The sequence below is a fragment of the Micromesistius poutassou genome (assembly GCF_964030765.1).
Source record: "Micromesistius poutassou genome assembly, chromosome: 5".
NCBI lineage: Eukaryota > Metazoa > Chordata > Actinopteri > Gadiformes > Gadidae > Micromesistius > Micromesistius poutassou.
In genome coordinates this window covers 12926639-12948257 of record NC_140275.1, presented here as the reverse complement: position 1 = coordinate 12948257, position 21619 = coordinate 12926639, and the positions used below count along the sequence as shown (strand labels likewise).

At 43.9% G+C, this 21619-nt stretch overlaps 2 protein-coding genes across 4 annotated transcripts; both read left to right on the top strand.

Annotated features, from left to right (window-relative positions):
- Window positions 1–1143: 1143 nt before the first annotated feature.
- il1b (interleukin 1, beta) lies at window positions 1144–5217 on the top strand. The gene is made up of 6 exons (XM_084467852.1): window positions 1144–1177; window positions 1368–1421; window positions 1944–2148; window positions 2907–3077; window positions 4013–4146; window positions 4818–5217. Exons 2-6 carry the CDS (start codon window positions 1389–1391, stop codon window positions 5034–5036), a joined length of 762 nt encoding a protein of 253 aa, XP_084323978.1. The 5' UTR covers window positions 1144–1177; window positions 1368–1388; the 3' UTR covers window positions 5037–5217.
- A 2274-nt stretch (window positions 5218–7491) lies between these two features.
- ckap2l (cytoskeleton associated protein 2-like) lies at window positions 7492–21338 on the top strand. 3 transcript variants are annotated; one of them, XR_014633452.1, is made up of 10 exons: window positions 7492–7629; window positions 10263–10329; window positions 10431–10485; window positions 10791–11953; window positions 12588–12783; window positions 14499–14657; window positions 15334–15388; window positions 16271–16433; window positions 20386–20477; window positions 20728–20770. XR_014633452.1 is itself a non-coding variant. In XM_084467681.1 (9 exons), exons 1-9 carry the CDS (start codon window positions 7590–7592, stop codon window positions 21041–21043), a joined length of 2214 nt encoding a protein of 737 aa, XP_084323807.1. In that variant the 5' UTR covers window positions 7492–7589; the 3' UTR covers window positions 21044–21338. The 3 variants fall into 3 exon arrangements, 2 of the variants coding, with proteins under 2 accessions (XP_084323807.1, XP_084323808.1); XM_084467681.1 differs by lacking the exon at window positions 20386–20477 and having other exon boundaries at window positions 20728–21338; XM_084467682.1 differs by lacking the exon at window positions 20728–20770 and having other exon boundaries at window positions 20386–20720.
- Window positions 21339–21619: the final 281 nt, after the last annotated feature.

Genomic DNA, 21619 nt, shown 5'->3' with positions numbered 1-21619 from the left:
GCAGATCTGTTTAGGTTGGCTGGAATTTCTCTGGAACAAAAATTAACCACTCAACAAATAGGTGTGGGTATTTTATTGTATTTAACAATCAAGCACTGATATGCAAAAAACAAAGTGTCCTGGCTCAAGAGAGTCCACAGGTAAATATGTAGCATTTAACTTAAATGTGCAAGTGAAACAAAGAGCACATGGAATACGTTGTTGTAAAACAAATATCAAAAACAACAACAAGCCTCATCTAATCTCAATTAAAGTTTCAATTGGCTTGTTTGTTCACTGTAAGTCTCATCGCTCACTCACTTCAGATGAGGAAGAACCATGGAAGAACCAGGCACGTGCACACATAGGGCCCTAGGGGTGCTTGAGCCCCTGCCCTTTTTGCCTCGTATTAAAAAGTGCCCTCTGAGTGTTCTTCAACAACCGCGCCCGCAAAAGTGCTCGTCCGTGATCGAACGCCCCCCCCCCCCCTCAACAATCGCGCCCGCAATAGCGCTCGTCCGCGATCCAACCCCCCCCCCCCCACCCCCTCGTCAACAATCGCGCCCGCAATAGCGCTCGTCCGCGATCCAACACCCCCCCTGTCCCTCAAAACTCCTGAGTGTGCACGTCCCTGGGAAGAACGAACCGCGTTTTTAAGAAGGGGCCAAGGGGATTATTGAAATGATTAAAATTAGAATATTGTATGATTTGTGGCTTTGTTTTAATTCGGATTCATTCATGTGAATATATATTAGTTCAGTGTATGCATAATCATTTTGTCATAGAGGCTAGGGGGCTGTGTGTGGGCCCTAGCGGGCTGTGGGCCCTTATAATTGTCATAACCTTTCCCCCCTATATGACGGCGCTGCACCTGAGATAAAGGTGCCATAAAGGTGTGCACTTGTCTAACCATCGAGGATAAGACAGAGGAAGTGTCATCAAACTTCACCTGACACTTGGATATTGCGTGTGCAGATGCCTGTCATTACAGGATTTCAACATCCCAGACATAATTTGAAAACCACAACCGTGAACCACCCACTTCCGTTGTGTCTGGGAAATTCCTCTTGTCATGCATGGGCCCATATAAATGTTGTAGAGGTTGTAGTACAAACTCACAAAGTCTTTTCCACCACTCTGAAGGGATTAAAAAACCGAAGGACACTTCTTGATACCGTCAACCAAAAACCTGTCACAGGTAAATTCGATTTCTGTCTTATACACTTTAAATTACAGTATTCTATTGTTATGATCTATTATCATTTAGTGTCATTATTTTATTTGTATTATTCTTTCGATCCCAATTAATATTTTGTCAAACGTTATCATTTCATTTTTCTCAAACCCAAATATGTTTGGTTGGTAAAAGTGTGTGTTCTCTTGGCTAGCCATCCCACCACTACGAAGACATGGAGTTTCAGTGTGACTACAGCAGCATCAAGGTGAGTTTCTCTTCAGCAGAGCTTCACCTGCAACCCAACTCCAATCTGTCTGTTGCCCTCCATCGATTCATAACCACCGGGAGACACAGTTAATACAAGACTATTATTGTCCACACAAGGGGGAAAATTACCTTGTGCTTCACTTGGCATATACACCAACACACAAGTAAATTACACATAGACACCAAGAGACTTCAAAACATTCCAAAACCTTGAAAAGCAGCGATATGGAAAAGAAAACATTCACATTTCTGGGGTTATTCCAGTTCAAGAAGATAATTGGGGAAGAAAGTTTTCTACTTCTATATTCTTAGTTTCCACTGGCACCCTGTAACAAACGTCTCCCTGAGTGCAGCATAATAATAACATGGAGACATGTTCATTCTATACTGGACTCAAAACTCTATCAGGCCTCAGGGCTTTCTTACTTAAGCCCTGCATGTATAAATCTCCCAGCTGCCCTGGGGTTTTACTGACGCTGAAACAAATGTCTTATCGTTGTGATCTTCTCCTCATCGACAGCAAACCACCTCAAGTGAGAATTGGAGCGACAGGATGCCCCAGGGCATGGATGTGGAGATTACCAATCACCCTCTGACCATGAGGCAGGTAGTCAACCTGGTCATTGCCATCGACCGATTAAAGGGCGACCAATCCGAGAAGGTCCAGAGCTCTGAGTTCAGAGACGAGGACTTGCTCAACCTCTTGTTAGAGAATGCCTTTGACGGTAAGCACACACACACACACACACACACACATACACATACACGCACAAAGACACAGGCACACATGCACAGACACACACACACACACACACACACACACACACACACACACACACACACACACGCTTTTATTTGGATCCACATTTACAAAGGGGAGGGGAAAAAAGGGAGGGGGAAAAATATCCAAACATTTTGGGAAGAAATACTGATAATGTGACAGGTTCATCAAGCTACAAGCCTTTGCAAGGCCTACATGATAAATTTAAAAAAGGTTATTAAACACAGAACACAGAACACAGAACACACACACACACACACACACACACACACACACACACACACACACACACACACACACACACACACACACACACACACACACTTTTATTTGGATCCACACTTACAAAGGGGAGGGGAAAAAAAGGGGAGGGGAAAAAAGATCCAAACATTTTGGGAAGAAATACTGATAATGTGACAGGTTCATCAAGCTACAAGCCTTTGCAAGGCCTACATGATCAATTAAAAAAAAGTTATTAAACACAGAACACAGAACACAGAACACACACACACACACACACACACACACACACACACACACACACACACACACACACACACACACAAAATATGATATTAACAAAAATAAATTATTTCACATGGATACTCAAATGCCCAACCCAAATCACTATTACTCATTGGGATAACACAGAGAAGGAACCACGTTCACTTACTGACCTCAATCTCCTTCTGTTCCTGACAGAACAACTGGTGTTTGAGCTGACGGAGGCAACGCCGATCAGAGGCTTCACCGCAATCGTGCCGTCGCAGCAGTGCACCCTGAGGGACACCCAGAAGAGAAGCATGGTCCTGGTGAAGGAAGCGATGGAGCTACATGCCATCCGGCTCCAGGGCGGCACTACAGACCACGAAGGTACGGGCCTAAATGCAGCCCAGCATGAGCTCTGAGGGATACGCGTACATTTAGTGGGCATTTGTGAGTGTTTATATATGTACATTAGTGTATGTATATTATATACATTTTGCCTTTTTTTATATAGGGAGCAGGACAAATGTGACAACATATATAGGAGCAGGGTAGCCTAGTCATGGTTAGGGGTTTGACTCCCCATCCATTCTTGAGCAACATGCCCTAAACTTCCAAAGCGACTTACAGTCAATGTATTTCTAGATACACGTCAATAAGGAGAGGCAGGGAGTGTTTTCTCCTGAATTATCAAAAAATACATTGACTGTAAGAAATACGTTTATTCTATATAACTAAATAGTATTAATACTAGTATATATATATTGATTGAATTTATATAGCACTTTTCTGGACACTCAAAGACACTTTACAGTGAAGGGGGGGACCTCACTAACCACCGCCAATGTGTAGCACCCACTTGGGTGATGCACAGCAGCCAATCGGTGTCAGAACGCTCACCACACACCAGCTTGAGGTAGAGAGTGAGGGAATTAATGAATCAGCCAATTATACAAGGGGGTGATTAGGGGGCCAGATTGAATAAGCCTGGTTGGGCAGTTTTAGCCAGGACACTGGGGAATCCCCTACTCTTTGCAATAAGTGCCCTGGGATCATTTATGACCTCAGTGAGTCAGTACCTCGGTTTTACTTCTCCTCCGAATGACGTAAATGGGATATTTACTTTGATAGCTTGGATAGAATTAGATAGCCTGGGCCTTCCTTTTCAAATGATTGGATCCACTTGGAGTAGTGACGTTGAGTCGATGGGATTGACGTGAGGTCTTGAAGTGTCTGTGGATTCACGACATGATTATCCGATGAGTGAAAGCTGAACTTTTCTTCTTTCTTCTTCTTCTTCTTCTTTCCCTCGCACTCATCAGTGAGTTTGAACATGTCTACCTACCTGGACCCCACGCCGAGTGCTTCAGCCCAGCCAGTTGCCCTGGGTATCAGGGGCACCAAGTTGTACCTGTCGTGCACACAGAAAGCAGACAGACCCACCCTGAATTTAGAGGTAAGACCATCCACCTGCTTGCATAGATCACTTCCAGTTCCATTGAACTTTCAACCCACCATCTTGGTGCTTGTTTACTATTCTAATAAAAATAATAATGGTCGGTTATTCTAGAATGTTTTGGTCGAAGAGAACGGAGATGGTGGCTTGAACTTATTTTACGGAACTTCACATCATGTGATTCAATCCCTCAGATAGTTCATAATCTGACTACCAGGGGAGAAGCCGCCTGTTGGGGTCCCATCACTTAATATAGGTCTTAAAAGTATGATACATCTACTTTTGGGTTAAAGCCATATCCGTGATCGCAGTATAGTGTCAGTTGTAAATAGTTAAAACTTTAGAATTATTGTATCTGTGAGATTGACAGTTCGGCCAATAGGAAAGCTGTGGACCCAGTGAGTAGCTCTACCCACAAGCTGTACAAGTGTCTGCAGGCTCTACTCTTCAGACTTGTAAGGCCTACAGGTCGGCCTACTCATTTTGATACTCACTGTATTTATCTGATTTGACAAATAACTTAAAAGCTCCGTTATTGTGAAAATCACTTCGAATTCTTGCGTCCACCTGGCGGGTACATATTTTTTTAGGACTCTACATGCTTCACACTTAAAAACACATCAAAGGTTCAAAACAACACGCCGTTCATGTTTTCCTTCTGGTTCTTGTAGGAGGTGCAGAACACAAGCGACCTGAAAAGCATCAGCAAGGACAGTGACATGGTGCGCTTCCTGTTCTACAGGAGTGACATAGGGGTCAGTGCCAGCTCCCTCATGTCTGCCCAGTACTCCGGTTGGTACATCAGCACCGCCCCGGGGGACAACTTACCAGTCGATATGAGCGTGGAGACTGAATCCCGCTACCAGAGTTTCACTATCCTTCAGGAATAGACTTGTGCCTATGTTTGTATTACAATGCAATGCAGAGATATGCACCTTTTTTTAGGTATATATACCTATATATATATTAATGTCAAATCATATTTATACTCTTTACTGAAATCATATTTACATATTTATTGCCCATATCTGTGCTTTTTTTTTTGGCCTGTATGTACTAAGTACAGTAACATAAAACAAAATAATAGATAGGCTATCTAGATATTTATTAAATCAAATACTATTTATACACTTTATTGAAATCAATGTCCATTAACTATTTGGTGGAAATGTAAGTGGGCTTTTGGTTTACAAAAAGCCCTGGAGTACATGTTTGACAAAGAAAAATCGTAATGCAGTCCGGTGTTGGTAATTGTCAATTGGATGCAGAGATGTATGAAAACATTTGTTTTCAGTTTTTGAGCGTGTATGTACTGAGTACAGTAACTTGGAGTGTAGTGGCTTAGTCAAAGTCATGGATGTGTCGTCAGAATCCACAACAACATGGGCGAGATACGTCCTGCGAGCCCTGTGGTCTTATATTGAACCCTGCTGGCATAAAATGCAGAGAACAACGTATAAAAAGCTTGCAGTATTACACCTAGTACCTAGGACACTAAGTATTTAAAAGTGTGAAATGTATGTTAATTTAGTGTGTACAATTAATATTTATGTATTTAAGTAATTTTCTGAAATTATGTATTACATGCTTACTAACACTGTTTTGCCTGAATAAAATGATCAAATGAACAAGTATGAGTAGTGTGCTTTTTCTTTGGTTTACGGAACCGGTAACACATTTTAAAATAATAATTAGGTTTGTTTATTATTTTTTATGTATGTATTTATAATATAAATATATATGATCCAATAGTATAATCAAAAAGCTGTATACTATATTACAATCATATAAAATGAATATATTATAGTATACATTTTAGATTAAGAATACAAATATATTTTCCTGACAAATGCCGAAGTCCTGCCCTTTCCAGTGGTCCCCATGGGACCACCGGGTCGTAAAATATGAATGGATTTCAATGGAGAGAAAGTAATTCTTTTCTAGTCCCAGTCTTTATATGCCCTGGATTACACATGTGTTTGTCGATTTGAATTATAATTTTTGATGTCAAGAGTTGAACCGTTTATTGTGCAGTTGTTCAGTTAAAGGCTGTAGAAGATAATACACGAGAAAGACTACATGTATGTGACGTCACGCTCCATGCGACTGGCGTGGACAAGACCGACTATCTCCCCATCGGCATAACTGAAACTCTCCACATGCCCCAAATTATAATGGTTTACACCTCTTTCGATGCTGTTTTCTACCAGTTGGAATACAGTTGGAAGTGGAGCAGAGAGATCGCCATGTCTGTACCAGAGTTCCAAGTGCGTATAGACCGAGTCGGCAAGCAAGGAAACGTCACTTCCGGTCAGGGCCGTGGGGGAAAACAAACCGTTTTCCCCATACACACTCATGCAAAAAGGCGGTATTTTAAACCTTTGTCAAACGCTTGTCCGCTGTCATTTCTTGGTTTGAATCACTTGTATATGCTGTCAAAGGGCTATATATTAAAAAAATTATCATGATCGGGTCGATTGTTGTCCGTATATTTTTTTTAAAGTGGATCTTTCACAGTTGGTCTTCCCCCACAGCGTTGAGTCTAGGTGGGTGTTCCCTTGGTCGCCGGCTGTAGACACTCGGATAAGATAGATTAAGATAAAGGATAGGATATAGGATATAGGATAAGATAAAGCTCTTTGTCAGCACATACAAGTGACTGAAAGTAAGACATGACAGCAAGAGACAAACACTTGCCGCGTTTTTACGATATAGATCCGGCCGGCGACCAAGGGAACACCCACCTAGACTCAACGCTGTGAGGGAAGACCAACTGTGAAAGATCCACTTTTTAAAAAATATACGGACAACAATCGACCCGATCATGATAATTTTTTTAATATATAGCCCTTTGACAGCATATACAAGTGATTCAAACCAAGAAATGACAGCGGACAAGCGTTTGACAAAGGTTTAAAATACCGCCTTTTTGCATGAGTGTGTATGGGGAAAACGGTTTGTTTTCCCCCACGGCCCTGACCGGAAGTGACGTTTCCTTGCTTGCCGACTCGGTCTATATCATTCGCGTCGAGAGCAGCGAAGGGCTGTAGTTCACATTATCAAACTTCTTCGCGATAAATTGTAGTTTTCTTTGCATGAAAAATTATAATTTAAATACACAAACAACATATGTGTAATCTGGGGCATATAAAGACTGGGACCAAAAAATAATTACTTTCTCCTCATTGTAACCCATGGGGACCACCGGAAGAGGCGGGACTTCGGCGCTCTATAAGGTCTGTTGACATTTGGATATTCAAACCAACCAATCAGAAGGCTCAAACGACTCATCGCGGCAGTTTTGAAACCGGATCTGACCAGAAGAACAAATTCAACAACACACCCGTTTTGTTTTGGTCGGTTGTTAGAGAAGCGTTTTAAATTTCTACAGCTCCTAATAGTCTCCAGCTAAAATACAAATACTTTGCATTGTTTCTTCAATCATGGACGAAGCGGGACCCGATACCAAACTGTGCAAAAAAGGTAGCTAATTCACGTTAGTCCTAATGTGTAGTACACGTGAAACGTGTTGTGTGGGCTAGGCCTAACGTTAATAGTTAACGTTAGATGTTTCGATTTCAATTGCCTGTACTTGCGTCTGTTCATCGCCCACAAGTGATTGTATATTTCATTTGTGTTTATTTGCGGTCAACCCGCAATTGTTTGCTTGAATAGTATCATAGTACTCCATTGGACCGATCCCAGGTCAGGATGCGCAGTGCTTCCTGCGCTCCGTGTCATGTATGAACACAGGCCCCGTGGAGTCAGAGGACTGGGCAGCCAACTAATCTGGTCTTTTTAACCACCTTTAAGTGTGCTCCGCATGTGTTTTACTTTACTGTTATTATCACAATTAGGCCTTTATGTTTTTATTTTATTTCATTAAAAAATAACCATAGCTTAAGGATACAGTGGAAATCCTAAAGGGGAGCTTTTACTATAAACTCTTTGGGGTTTCTTACATCTCCTGCATAATTTTCCCTGCTATGTTTAGATATACTTTTCTTTATTTTTTATCCCTTTTTGTGCAAGAAAACGACTCGCCTTTGGATGGTGGTTAGACAAGTGGAGTTGATTTGTTATTTATTTCAAAACAGGGACAGTGCACAATAAGACATTAATCTTGTACTGTGAATATGCATTGTGCCAGGTTCTAGCAGATTGCTATTTCCCACCTGTAGTTCCTGGGCAGGTTGAAGGAATTGTACATAAAAATGAGTATAGAAAAAGAAAATATGTAAAAATATAGTTGCAAACAACCATGAAGGGGTCCTACTGTATGACCGTATAACCGACAGTATGACCGTGTGACCGGCACTATGACCGTATGACCGACAGTATGTACGTGGACGTATGGTGAGCTTGGTCGGTATGGTAATATGGCATTGGTATGCCTTAAAAAACTAAACAATCACCAACCATGTTTCTATACTGTGTCAAAATCCACTGTCAAACGGATTTTAACGAAATGACGTGTGTACCGCTTTAAGGCCCAGCCTGCATTGTAGAGAGGCCGTGGTTCAGAAGGGAGTACTTCAAACAAATGTTTTTTGGTTGTTTTTTCAGATATAGTCTTCAAATTTGGCATGGGTTTACTATGGAATCTCTTCTTAATAGCCATATTCAACAGCTGCGCCTACGTGTTTTGGATGCAATGTTAGAGCTGTTTAAACGTGTTGTAGAGCTGTATACATATGCATGTATTTCACTTTAAAATGCATATCTCTGCTGTCTTTCGCCTTATTGCTATGAATTTAACACCATATAGTCCCACAGTTACCTGGTACATGTGTGCCTAGTTTGTAGTTTGTCTTTTCCCACTTTCGGCACCAAAGGAGTTAATGTGTGGGTCTTTGGTCAAGTTGTGGTCACTGCATTATATCCCAATGGCCTGACCATATGGGTTGCGATGTGAAAGTTGTTCATCATGACAAATGGTGCATGTATAACAAGTTTCATGCAAATTGCACCTTCCTAGTGGTAATTGAAGCCTGTTGAATTCCTGAACTGCAAGGCCTTGTTATAGTGCCACCTATGTGTTATTCTGGCCCATCTTTTGATTCCCTTACTAACTTTACAAGTTCTACTAGCCTCCCAATTTTTATAACTTTTGAAGCTAGTTAGGTTTAAAAAAAAGTCAGGTTTAAAAAATATATATATATTTATAGCTGCGAGCAGCGATGTGGGGGTCAAGCTGAATAGGACTCCATAAACTAATTCGCAGAATAGACCAGAGTAGCCACAGCAACAAGATAGATCTACGTCAGAGGCCTGACGTGGGGCCTTCAGCACTTTCAACAAGTTTCATGTCAAAAAATAAAAGATTGACTGCAATATGATCACACTCGCCCCCTAGAGGTCAAAGGTCACCAAATTCCTTGGGCATCATCAGGACAGGGTCATAAGATTATAATTTATGAGCCAAGTTTGGTTTGGATGCATGAAAGCCTTGCAGAGATATGAGCTCACTTCCTGTTTGGCGGCTCTTGTTGATTGGCTGTCACGGCCAAACTGTTTTGAATTTGAAAAAGCTGTTTGACACATGTGTTCAGCTTGGGCTGAAGGTCATATATGGCAAGTTGCATGACAATTAGACAGAATTTGTGGCCTGTGGATATATACTATTGATTTTGACAACTTTCAACATGGTGGCCAAATTCTGATGTTTCCATGAAAAATAAGAGCTATATGAGCTATATGGGAAGGTCTGACAGTATCACCAGACAGTGAACATTTGTTTGAAATATACTCATGTGAAGAGAGGAGTTAAAACACATATTCATTAATTACAGCGCCCCCAAGAGGTCAAAGGTCACAAAATTCATTGAGTGTCCCCAGGATGATGTCATGGGTCTATGTACCAAGTTTGGTTATGATATGTCACAGGGCTGCTGAGAAATTGGCTTACTTCCTGTTTGGCGGCTTCGTGGTCGAATTTGATTGACTGTTGCGGACAAACGGTTTTGAATTAGAAAAATCTGTTATTTGTTGTTGTTTTTGCAGTGGCGCTGACAATCCAGCAGCGGCGGTGCGCCACCTGGGCTGCCATAGGCTCCCATTTGTAATGATAGGCTCCTGTTTGTAATGATACAACATTTCTTTGTCTCTATTTCCAGAGTTGCGCAAACAAAAACTGATGGAGTACTTGGCAGCGAAAGGAAAGTTAAAGCCACCAAACCCAAAGTAAGCAAAACACTTGAGAGGCATCCATGAATGCTAATGCATACCAAATCTACTTGTGATTTTAAATGGAGATCACTTTGATTAACTCATTCTTCACTTAGGCCTTACCTACGTGATGACTACCCAGGGAAGAAGTCTACCATGTCTGCCCTGGAGGTAAGGTTTCAGGGGATTATGATAATCATAATTCCAATAGGGCTTGTACATTGTACACAGTTATTGTGTTGGGACTAATGTTAATCATTTAACTTATATGGCGTTTCTCATGTGACCGTGGCAACACAAAGTTTTCACTGTATATTTACATTGATTAAGGATTGTACAGTACTTAAACTAGTATAGCCAACATTCTGCAATTTTCTTTCCTATTGAGATGGTTTGGGTAAAAACCCATTTGGTGGCCCACATTGAACTGCTTGCCGTGTTCATTTGACTCCAGCACTTATTTCTCACATTTACAGCCAGCCAACGGAAAAGAGAACCAGCGTGCGACCGCCGTCATCAAGCATGAAGTGACAAATACAGTGAAAGCAGCTATACATGTCTTACAAACCACTGGTAAAGCAAATGTTAAACAGAGTTTCACAAAAGGTGGTATCTTATCTGCCTCACAAAGAGTCAACGGTGCATCTGCACCCACTGTTCTGACACGTCCTCCAGCGGTTGAAGGAAAACCGTTAGTTAAGAAAACATACACAATTGCAGCACTCAAAGTAAGTGCTGCAAACAATCAACGCCCAAAGCAGTCTGGGATATTAGTGAAACCCGCTATTCACCCAAGCACAGTAAAGTCAGGCGCCTCATCCGCACAACAGACCATCACACACCCCCACAGGACATCCCATGCCAAATCAGGTTCCATCGCAACTCACTATGTTGTAGAAACTAAGAAAGGAACTTTTCCTGCGGGACCCCGCCCAAGGACCGTACAATCAAACTCAACACAAGGTTGTTCTGCAATCACTACAGCATCCAACACAACCCGAGTCCGCTCAACAAGTGCCCCTTCAGCACCTAAAGCAAATCCGAGCACTGCGTTACACAAGCCCTTCCAATGCGTGTCAACTGTGGTGCGGGCTGCCAGCCTCATCTCCCACGATCGACCTGTCAGCCGTGGCCACGCCAAGCCGGTCTCAAACAAACCACTCCAGCCGTCGCAGCTGGGTCTTCCTTCCGCTGCAGGTAAACAGACCCTCCTATCAACCAGAGCCACAACGGCGACTGTGAGGTTGGATCTTACCCATCGAGTAGGAAAACCAGCTGGTGCCTTGCGGGGCAAGCCAGTGAGGGGAACCGCTGATGAGAGACCTGGGGCAAAAGTGGAGGGTCGTGCACGACAAGCCGTGGCCGGTTCTGGGATGAGAGCAGGAACAAAAAGCCAGCGTGGTGGAGGGTTTACCGGGGGACCAGGGAACCATTTGGGGGAGAAAGGACAAGTGCGTAAAGTAAACAAGGCCGACACTGGAACCATACCGCCAAAAAGGACCGCAACATCGAGCCCTCCGGTCGTCCCGCAGACACTGCCTCGCTGTGGTACACGTGTGCCGAAGACACCCGGACTGCAGGGCTGCCGGGCCCCCCAGACTGAAGGGAAGAAGTCCACAGCCGCCCAGGAGGAGAGGATGTGAGTAGGGCAATACTGTTTGGTTGGGGGGAAAATAATCGATTCATGTAGCTATTGGAATCTGTGCTTCTGGCACACACAGCCAACACACCTCAACAGCCAGGAAGGATTAAAATATCAGTCAACTAGCAAGGAGTTTTATTGCCAAAATCTTGAATTAAGTAGACCTGATGGCCCACAACGTATATTATTATTATATTATAACTTTTTGGTAATAATGTGAAACTGAAATACGTTTCACAACTGTGAAATCTGACTGAGAAACAATATGATATAATATTTTCATTACCATTGTTCAAGTATGATTATTTACTGTGTTTTGAATTAAATCAAAAGCCGAAGCTAAGAATACACATCATTTGGCTAAACATCGTTGTTGTTTTTTGCACGAAACCATAGGTGACATATGCGACAAGTCCAGACCACCCATCGATTTTATGCATATCTAAGAAAATTCCATATGCCAGAATTTTGTGAATGCGAGTGCTCTTCAAGTGCTCTTGATATTGCCTTCAATTTAAGCCCAAACCTGGGTCTACGAGTGGATCTTGCAGGAGGCTTAAGTGATTCTTGAACTGGGGTCGTATTTGACCTGCTGCTTTTATTTGACCCAGGGTTATGATTTCACCCACAGGAAAAAGCTCCAGGAGTGGCGAGACACCAAGGGCATCTCCTACAAGCGCCCCCCCATGCCGGTGAGGCCCCAATCGAGACGCACTCTGGCCCAGCCCCAGCCCTACTGGTCCACCATGGGGGAGGAGGACGAGGCCCACTCGCTGATCTGTGCTGTGGACAGGTCCCTGGGCGACTGCATCAAGCTGCTGACAGAGGTATGGTAACAACCTGTTTGTGAACCGATGAAGGTCCAGTTTGAGGAGAGACACGTGGCACAAATGCTTGCAACCTTTTTGATGTGATCTGAATCTTAATTTATCTGGGGCCAGATGGTAAGCATGTTGCAAGAGCCAAGATTTACTGACTAAGGCCAAGTCCACACGTACCAAAACAATCTTTTTTTTCTCTGTTTTCCCTGGCATCGTATCAAGAACATTTGCGTCCACACGGATCCATCTCAATACGACTCATCACGCTACTTCATGTTCCAGTGTGTGGACGGGCCCTAATAACCCTCTCAACATTCCTTGAAACCTGAGCTGCCCCAGCTGTAATAGGCTTTACTAAAAGTTTTTTTTTTAGCAAAGCAATGATTACACAATCTTCATTAAATTAGAGTTGCTTACAACGGATGTCGACAAAGTCTTTGCTCCTGGACATAATGTTCACTTTACATGCACATTCTTGCCTTTGACCTCAATGAATTTGAAGTAGTGCTTATATCTCCACCTTGAAAATGCCAACTTTTCATCAGATTGCTCCGGACTCGCCATTTCTACTGCTTCATCAAAGTGTGTGTGTGTGTGTGTGTGTGTGTGTGTGTGTGTGTGTGTGTGTGTGTGTGTGTGTGTGTGTGTGTGTGTGTGTGTGTGTGTGTGTGTGTGTGTGTGTGTGTGTGTGTGTGTGTGTGTGGCACGCGTATCCTGGCTTGTGTGTAAAAACACTGGCTCCGATTGGTTACCATGAAACACGACTCTGCCATAAGCTCACCCCACACTACAAGATAAATGTCCCGATATCGTGGCTGATTTGCCCCTTACGAGAATCGGGGTGGCGTTCCCATGGCAGCTGAATCGGGACGAAAATCGGCCAAGATTATCCTGTCTGCCGTAGTGTTCTAAGATAGAATCTCATAAATTTAAGACCACCCGATCTCAAAATCGGGGTTATCCAACATGATAGATATTTTCGGAATGTTGAGTGTGTAGTCAACATAATAGCGATGCACACAAACACACGCGCAGAAACACAAACACACACACACACACACACACACACTGACCCGAGGGTGCTCCCGTGTCCCTTGGCTGACCTATTTGTTGGATATTTGTTGACGTTGGCATGCGTGTTCTGGTTATTTGCGCATGATTAAACATGAGTCTTTATATGGCGATAAAACAAAGCTTTGTTGCAGGTTTTTTTTCTTCTTTTTGAAGTGGGGATTGGGGGTGCGCCAAAGTTTGGGAACCGCTGCTCTAGATCTACAATCTCTTGTCTCTCGATCTCTTGTCTCGTGCTGGATGATGTAGCCTACACGGCCGAGAATCGGATACGATTATCCTGTAGTGTGTGGTGTTCCGTCTTGTGTTCGAATCTTATGTATTTGTATTTACGATTGGAGAGCAAGAAGAAGATTACGTGTAGGACGCCGCCAGAGACGCTATTGAGCATGTGCGACTCTCGGCAGAGATTGTAATGTAAGTGAGATGCCTCACTTCGTTGGAAAAACACGTTTGGCGACAATTGTCGACAATGGAATTCATTGTCGACTATTTCTATTATCGATTTTTGTCGACGAATCGTAGCAGCCCTATTATTAGGACACGATTATAATGCGTGTCCTATTGTACGGAACAGGTTTTTGACGTTATCCCTTACACTCCTAGGGAGTGTCTGTTGGCTGACCCCTGTCTTGGTATGTCTCCATTAGGGTTGTTCCCCAGAGCACGTGACCAAGGTCCTGTCTCGCTTGCCTCCGTTAGCCAAGAAATTTGCCAAGTACTGGATCTGCCAGGCCCGACTCATGGAACGACAGGGAAACCTGGATGTGTTGCCGATGTTTGAGGAGGCAGTCCGCCTTGTATTGGAGGTAATTGATCACGCACTATCCTGCTATTGTTTATCATTGTTACTGTTTACATCATGCTAACCACCCCTCACCCGTATCAGCTGGTCAGTCTACCATTCAGTGGTGGCCAGTGCACTGTTTTTCGCGGACAACAGACTGCACAAGTTGATCAGGATTGGAAGGCCCGCTCAGTGGTCGGGGCTGAGCAACTAACGGTCCAGCAGGTGGCAGAGGCCAGAATGCTGAACGGAGAGTTACAGGAAGTCCAGTATACCAGCTGCTAAAGAGAAAAAGAAAATGTCAGTGGAGCGTGTTTGAAAAAGCCCATCTGAAATTTTCAGAATTTCAGACAAATAATGGGGAAGTTTCCCGGACAGGGCTTTATAAATAAAAATGTGCCAATGTGTGTCACGTCTATCTTTTAGAAAGGACCACCCAACTTTTCCATATAAGACACAATGGTGTGTGCCATAGGCATCTCCTGTGATGAACCTCAGAGCAGAGTGAAAAACCGAGTCCAGGAGTTTAAGACATGAATGTGATGCATGCCAGTAAACCACATCACCGTAATCAAGGACAGACAAACTGCCTCAATAATCCTTTTCCTACGAAATAAAGGGAAGGTGGTTTTGTTCATATAAAAATAGGCAATTTTGGCACAATTTGTAACACACCCTCCCATTGTGCTTCATCGCAGCCCGTGGATGACCTGCGGACCGTGGTGTTTGACATACTGAAGAAACGGGATGAGCGTAAGTAAGCACCAGACACCCTCCAGACCTCCAGCAGGCCCAATATTCACCGGGCCTGCGGTACCAGACCGACACAGAAGTGCTCGCATTGACAGTGAGGCGGTGTGGTGTGTGGTGTCTAAAGGGGGCCGCACGCTGGACGCGCCGTCAGCTGACACGTAAACCCTGTGTAAACCCCATACCATTATTTTCAATGAAATCACTCATCCAGCTCTGTTCAAAACCTTGGCGCACCACACCGCGGGTGTCCACTGCCACCCAGCTATCTATAAAGTAGGGAATCTATGCAGGTTTGTCCTTCGCATGTCTCGAAGGGCATTCTCGGCTTATTTGGACAGACGACTAAACTTTGAACAAAACAAACAACCAGTGGTTGTTAAGTTACATGGGGACCAAATTAAATCCTTTCAGGTGTATTGTTTAAAGGGTCCCATGACATACCACCAGGTGTGGTGTGATTAGCCGTTACAAGCCGTTTTGAAAATCTGTCTTCTTACTTTACAAGTGAGCGTGTCCACCTAGATGTGTGACGGATAGATGAGCAACGTTTGCTACAGTCCACTGGGTAGGCTGGTAGACTGATCTATCCAGTGTACATCTAGGTGGACACGCCCACTTGTGATGCCATAAGAGACCGATTTTCAAAACGGCTTGTAACGGCTAATCACACCACACCTGGTGGCATGTCATGGGACCTTTAAGACCAAAGGAAGTGCCGTGTTGACTGGGAAGTGGGCTAGTTATATCGAACACCAAACCAGGACCAAGACCTTGAGTCCAATCTTCTGCTGTGTGAGGTCCATAAACCTGGTTACAAATTGACTGGAAATGTATCATATCCATCTTATTATTATTGGTGGTTCATTTGAACGGTTTCTGTAGGCGCTAAAGAGCGAATGGAGGAGGAGGACCAAGAGGTGGCCCAGCGAGATGCCGCTTCCCTTGGGCCAGATGCTGTGAGCACCCCTCAGCCTGGCAGAGCCCTCATCCAGGGAGAAAAGGGCTACTCCTCTGCAGTGAAGTACAAGATAACGGCCACTCCTGGGTATGTGTTCATCTTAACTTTGCCAATTCAATGCAGTCCTTTGACGATTTTATTAGAATAATCTTTGGTCTCCTTCCTGTTGCGATTAGCACCCTGGCTGCACCATTCATACCTTAACCCAGCCCTGTGAAACCATACTATTATTCAAGTTTGTGTTATTCAATGAATATAAATACAGCCTTTGTAGTAACAAGGCCTAATGTAGTTTGGTTTTGATAGCTAATAAAATGATGTCCATAAGCCTCGCTGACATGTAATATTGCGCACATGACGAGTTGGCATGCAACTACATTCATTTTCTTCAAAAATTGACATGCAGTGACATGTCTAGTTGTAGTTAAGATCAAACATGACGATATCAGCCATTGATTTATAAGAAGACACTTAAAGTGCTTTTCCTGTTCAATGTGATCAGACAGTGAGCCATCACTCTAACAAATGCTCTTGCCTTTAGATCATAATTATGAGCAGCAGCTAGGCTTAGGCAATAAAACAATAAATTATCTTATCGTGATAGACTTTTGATCAATATCAATATAAAACATGTTCATTATATATCGATAAGAGACTGGACCACCGAATGTAGCAGCTGGGTTTGTTACACAAACACGGTTCCATACTTATTTACAATATTTAAGTGTTTTTCATTTAATTGTTGTATAGACATTGGAGCATTTATCAATGAGGAACAGTGGAAGGTCATTTTAAGTGTTAAACAGAAGTGTTTAAATCCAGCATAGTAATTCCTATTCTTTTTAGGTCATTAAAATGATGAATAGTTATCGATATTGATCAATATGATCAAGTTATATTGTGATATGTCTTTCAGCCATATCGCCCAGGCCTAGCAGCAGCTCTGACTGTTCCTCCCCAAGGATTGGTGTTAGGGAGTGTTAGGGGACACCACATAACTGAGAAAGGCCATCAAGACCATCATCCTTAATGTCAGGACCACTTGTCTCGAGTAGCGCTGACATAATCAGGGAGACCATGCTGATTGAAAAGGTGAAACAAACATTTATTAAAGTAACTAAATACAAAGTGTTATCAGTAATGGTAAGCCAAACCAAAAGTGTAGTGCAGATCAGTAGATGGAGTATAAAGCAAAGTGAAGTGAAAATGAGGAGCGCAGCTACAGCCAGCCTTTCTGCGTCAGGCCGGAGCAGCAGTGAGAGAGAGCGAGAGCAGACAGGAAGGCCATCTTTAAACTCCCATCCAATCAGCCCACCATTAGCCTGCCACGGCCCATGGTCACAGCTCCCCTAGTGGCGATAAAAGGCACAACGGGTAACAATGACACGTCAGGTAGGGAGGCACACCCAGCACGGCAAAGCTGGGCGTGACACTTAAACACTGTGGCGTTATACTATATGTGTGTGAGAGGACTTACCCTCACCCAGACGTAGACATTAAATAAATTGCTACTCAAACAGAGCTTTAACCATCCACACACAGCACCAGCCAAATTGTTGTGCAGTGCTGCGGAAAACGTATATGGTTTGCCATTAAATTGAAAAGCAAACCAAAATTGGCTTGCTGGATCCACCGGTATGCTAAAGAACGCGTTTGCTAAGTCGACCACTGAAAACCAGTTACTATTACCAGTTACCTGTGTTAATAGTGTGTGAGGATCAGGAACAATGGGTGTTCTAGGATGCACTGCATCTTTTACCTCTTTTAAATCTACCGCTACGCCATTGGTTGCCCTTCAACAGGTGCCTTTTTACTGGGAATATTGTGGTAATACATGGTGAATACGGACACGGAATTATGACACCGGCTTCCAACAATGGGTTGAAAACAGGTGTATACCATTGATCGCCTCATGGCGTAACCTGTACTGGGGTTGTCTTGGCCTATGTTGATTGGGAGTAATTGTCCATCATAAGACATTCTGGTAGTACAATGCAACTCATCTGTGGGCATGGATTGAATTACTGGCTGGTTCTGCATGCAGTGGTGTGCGTTTGTTATCAGTATGTCAGCTATTGACCCTGGTCCCTCTTGCAGCAAGTCCCATGAATAAAAGCATCCTGGTGCGCGTAACGCACACGAGTATGCTTGGATCTTGGGGCTTGCATCGGAGGTTACCGTGAGGCCTGTGTCAGCCCCAGGCGACACATTAAATCTCTACCCAACAGGTTCGTCTGACATTGGTCTGACAGAAGGAATGAATGTTTGAGTTGTTTATCGCGATCTTGTACGGGGAACGGGACTGTGAATTTTTCCGTAAAGGGTTGTCCACCCGCTCCAACCAAACGTACACCACGACCACTCAATTCTGTTATATATTTCCACTCCTTGGAGGACAACACTGAATGTGTTGCCCCTGAATCAACTAAGAATGTTGTGTTTTTACCATTTACAACTATGCTTGTCTGCGGGAGCTGATCAGGTCACGTAAGGCTGGTGAGAACCATACAATCATTTGGATGTGGTGCTTGTGTGCGTTCTAACGCTAAGCCTACCATTTTGGGTGTTTGTGGTGTTTGTGTTATGGTGCTCATACCTCCTCCTTGGACCTGGCCTGCTCCAGCTTTCCGTCAATACGAATGCCCCTTTCCACCTCCGCCTTTTGGATGATTCAGTCACTTCCCTTGGAGGTGCGTGCTGCCAGCCGGCCGTTCCATTGTTCATTTCAGGTTCCTCGGGACAATCTCTGTACCAATGATCCCTGACGCTACAACGAAAGCATTCCTTCCTCCGTGTGTCCTTTTGCCCTTGCCGTCTGGTGCCCCCACTGAACTTTTTCTTTCCTCTTGGTTGGTCGCCTTCTTGGTCTTTGACGTGACAGATGGGGTTGGGATTCTCCAGGGCCTCCAGTTGAGCGAGCTTTTTTTTTTTTTTTTTTTTCTTCAATTTCTTTCGGAGAAGAGTGAGGAGAAGTAGAAAAGTGCCCAAGGGGATGTCTTCTCCTTTGTGACCCGTTTACCCAAGCACAAAGGTCAATGAATAGTCGACTCTGGGGAAAGGCAAGTTGGCAAGACAATACGCGAAAGGACAGAACAAGGCCTAAGTTATAAAAACAAACAACATGTAGATTTTTCCATCACAGAGCTGCCCAATAATATTTGGTTTATGATGTATTAAAAGTGGGAAACATGTAACCTGACTCTCGCCAGATGAATTTCGTTCCGCCTGGCTCCACTCATCCATCTGGCTCCACTCATCCATCTGGGATTGCTCCCGTTCGGAAGTATTTGGGGACTACCAGAAAATGGTAGAGCCAATCTGGACCGCCGGGTGGGATTTTTATGGGGGGGTGTGACTAGGGGTGACACCTGGGGTGGCCAGTCAGGTTCCAGGGGTGGCCATCACGTGGCTCCGCCACTGTTCTAAAGCACCTCTTCAATGGAACGATCCCAGATGGATGAGTGGAGCTAGGCGGAACGAAATTCATCTGCCGAGAGTCAGGTTAGGAAACATCTGAAATAAATCGAAAAGGTCTTGAGATAGTATTGACTTGATACTGTTAGATTTCAGCTTATTTCCAAACTGTTCGTATAGTCTCTGCGTTGTGTATTTTCCCAATTGTAGTAGTAATTCTTGAAGTGGAAATCAAGGAAGCTTGACAGGTTGGATCAGAGGGTCGAATGGATGGTGTGTGTGTGTGTGTGTGTGTGTGTGTGTGTGTGTGTGTGTGTGTGTGTGTGTGTGTGTGTGTGTGTGTGTGTGTGTGTGTGTGTGTGTGTGTGTGTGTGTGTGTGTGTGTGTGTGTGTGTGTGTGTGTGTTCAAATGGCATACTTTTACACACAATTTATATCTCCTACTTTTCGTGCGTATTTGTGACCTCATCAGAGAACAGTTTGGGAACTCGATTGAGTCAAGGCCCACTTACCCATGCGTCACATAATTTCTTTAATGTGGTTCACTGCCTGTTGCGTGTAAACTGATATTCCTCCCCCCTTGGCTTTTGTAACATTTCTGGAACGGGATCAACACTTTCTGTAGACGAGGCCAGCAGCAGTGAGTCTGCAGAAAGGGCTTAAACCAAAGTCCATTAGATGAAACTCGTGAAGGATATGAAGATCTCTTTCAAATTGGTATGGAGCAGTCATTCCCAGAGACTTGGGTCGCCAAAATATATGCAGAATTTCTTCCATCGCCTTTTATTAAAGATTTCTATATATATTTATACTACTTTTCACATTTCCACTATTGCCACTACTTGTTACGCTGTTACACTGTACTGGGTAACGGGTTGAGATACTTTTGGGAGTCTGGCCACAGATGTACTTGGAGAACCTCATTCAAACCCCGGGGGGTGTCGGTTCCCATTTGCTCGGTCCGCAGGGGCGGTCGGAGCCAGCAGAGGGGGCGTTTCCGGGTCGACGGCCAGGAGGTGCGCTTCTTCACCCCCGTCAGACGCTCGGTGAGGATCGAGAGGGCCTCCCTGGGCTACCCGGCCTACCTCCGCGAGCAGGACCTGTGCGTGGCCTCCTACGACGACCTCCTGGCCGAGGACAAACTGGAGGGGAGTGGGGAGCGGCAGGGCGCGAGCGGCGAAGCCCCTGGCCACTGCACCGCTACGCCCATGTATGTTTACAGAGAAAACGAGGCACTCCAGGATCAGGTGATGGTGCGGTTGGTCTACGATGACGACGAGTGAGCTCAGCACAGCAGTAAGGTTTAATCGATCCTTCAACCGATCCCACCGGTGAAACGCACACTCCTGTCTCCCCTTGTGTCACTGGAGATGTCACCGACTAGATTTGTGTCGGTCCTTGAAATTTTGTATTTTATTGAACTGCTCAAAAAATGTACATATTTATATTTCTTGGTCATTATTATATGGTTCTAGAAATAACTTTGTAACTTAAAAAAGAACAATAATACTTAATGCTAGACAATGAATTAAAAAAAATTCATGTTCAATCTGCATTTCAATAAATCATAACACATGATCCTCCTAGATTGTATTGAATTACATTTACCTCCCCCCCATGTCACATTCTCCTCCTGTCTATGTATTTCCTCCACTACCATTTTCCTCTTTTCTCCTGCAGAAGCCTTACCCCACGAAGGTTTACCTGTGTCCCTCCCTAAGCCCCCCCGCCCATGCTGAACATGGCCCGTGATGTCTCTATGCCCAAGTGCCGATTGAGCTTGCTTAGTCGCTTCTTTTGGTTTCCATTTCCTTCCTGCGTTAAAGGTTCCATGGCATACTATTTTATGGATGCTTTAA

What these genes read in the sequence shown, in the direction of transcription:
- ckap2l (XM_084467681.1), top strand. Translation starts at nt 7,590, where the DNA reads ATGGACGAAGCGGGACCCGATACCAAACTGTGCAAAAAAG. An exon ending in GCCGCCCAGGAGGAGAGGAT is followed by an intron (nt 11,954 to 12,587) that starts GTGAGTAGGGCA and finishes TTTCACCCACAG; the next exon opens with GAAAAAGCTCCAGGAGTGGC. An exon ending in CAGTCCGCCTTGTATTGGAG is followed by an intron (nt 14,658 to 15,333) that starts GTAATTGATCAC and finishes GCTTCATCGCAG; the next exon opens with CCCGTGGATGACCTGCGGAC.
- il1b (XM_084467852.1), top strand. Translation starts at nt 1,389, where the DNA reads ATGGAGTTTCAGTGTGACTACAGCAGCATCAAG. An exon ending in GTTAGAGAATGCCTTTGACG is followed by an intron (nt 2,149 to 2,906) that starts GTAAGCACACAC and finishes TGTTCCTGACAG; the next exon opens with AACAACTGGTGTTTGAGCTG. An exon ending in CGGCACTACAGACCACGAAG is followed by an intron (nt 3,078 to 4,012) that starts GTACGGGCCTAA and finishes CGCACTCATCAG; the next exon opens with TGAGTTTGAACATGTCTACC.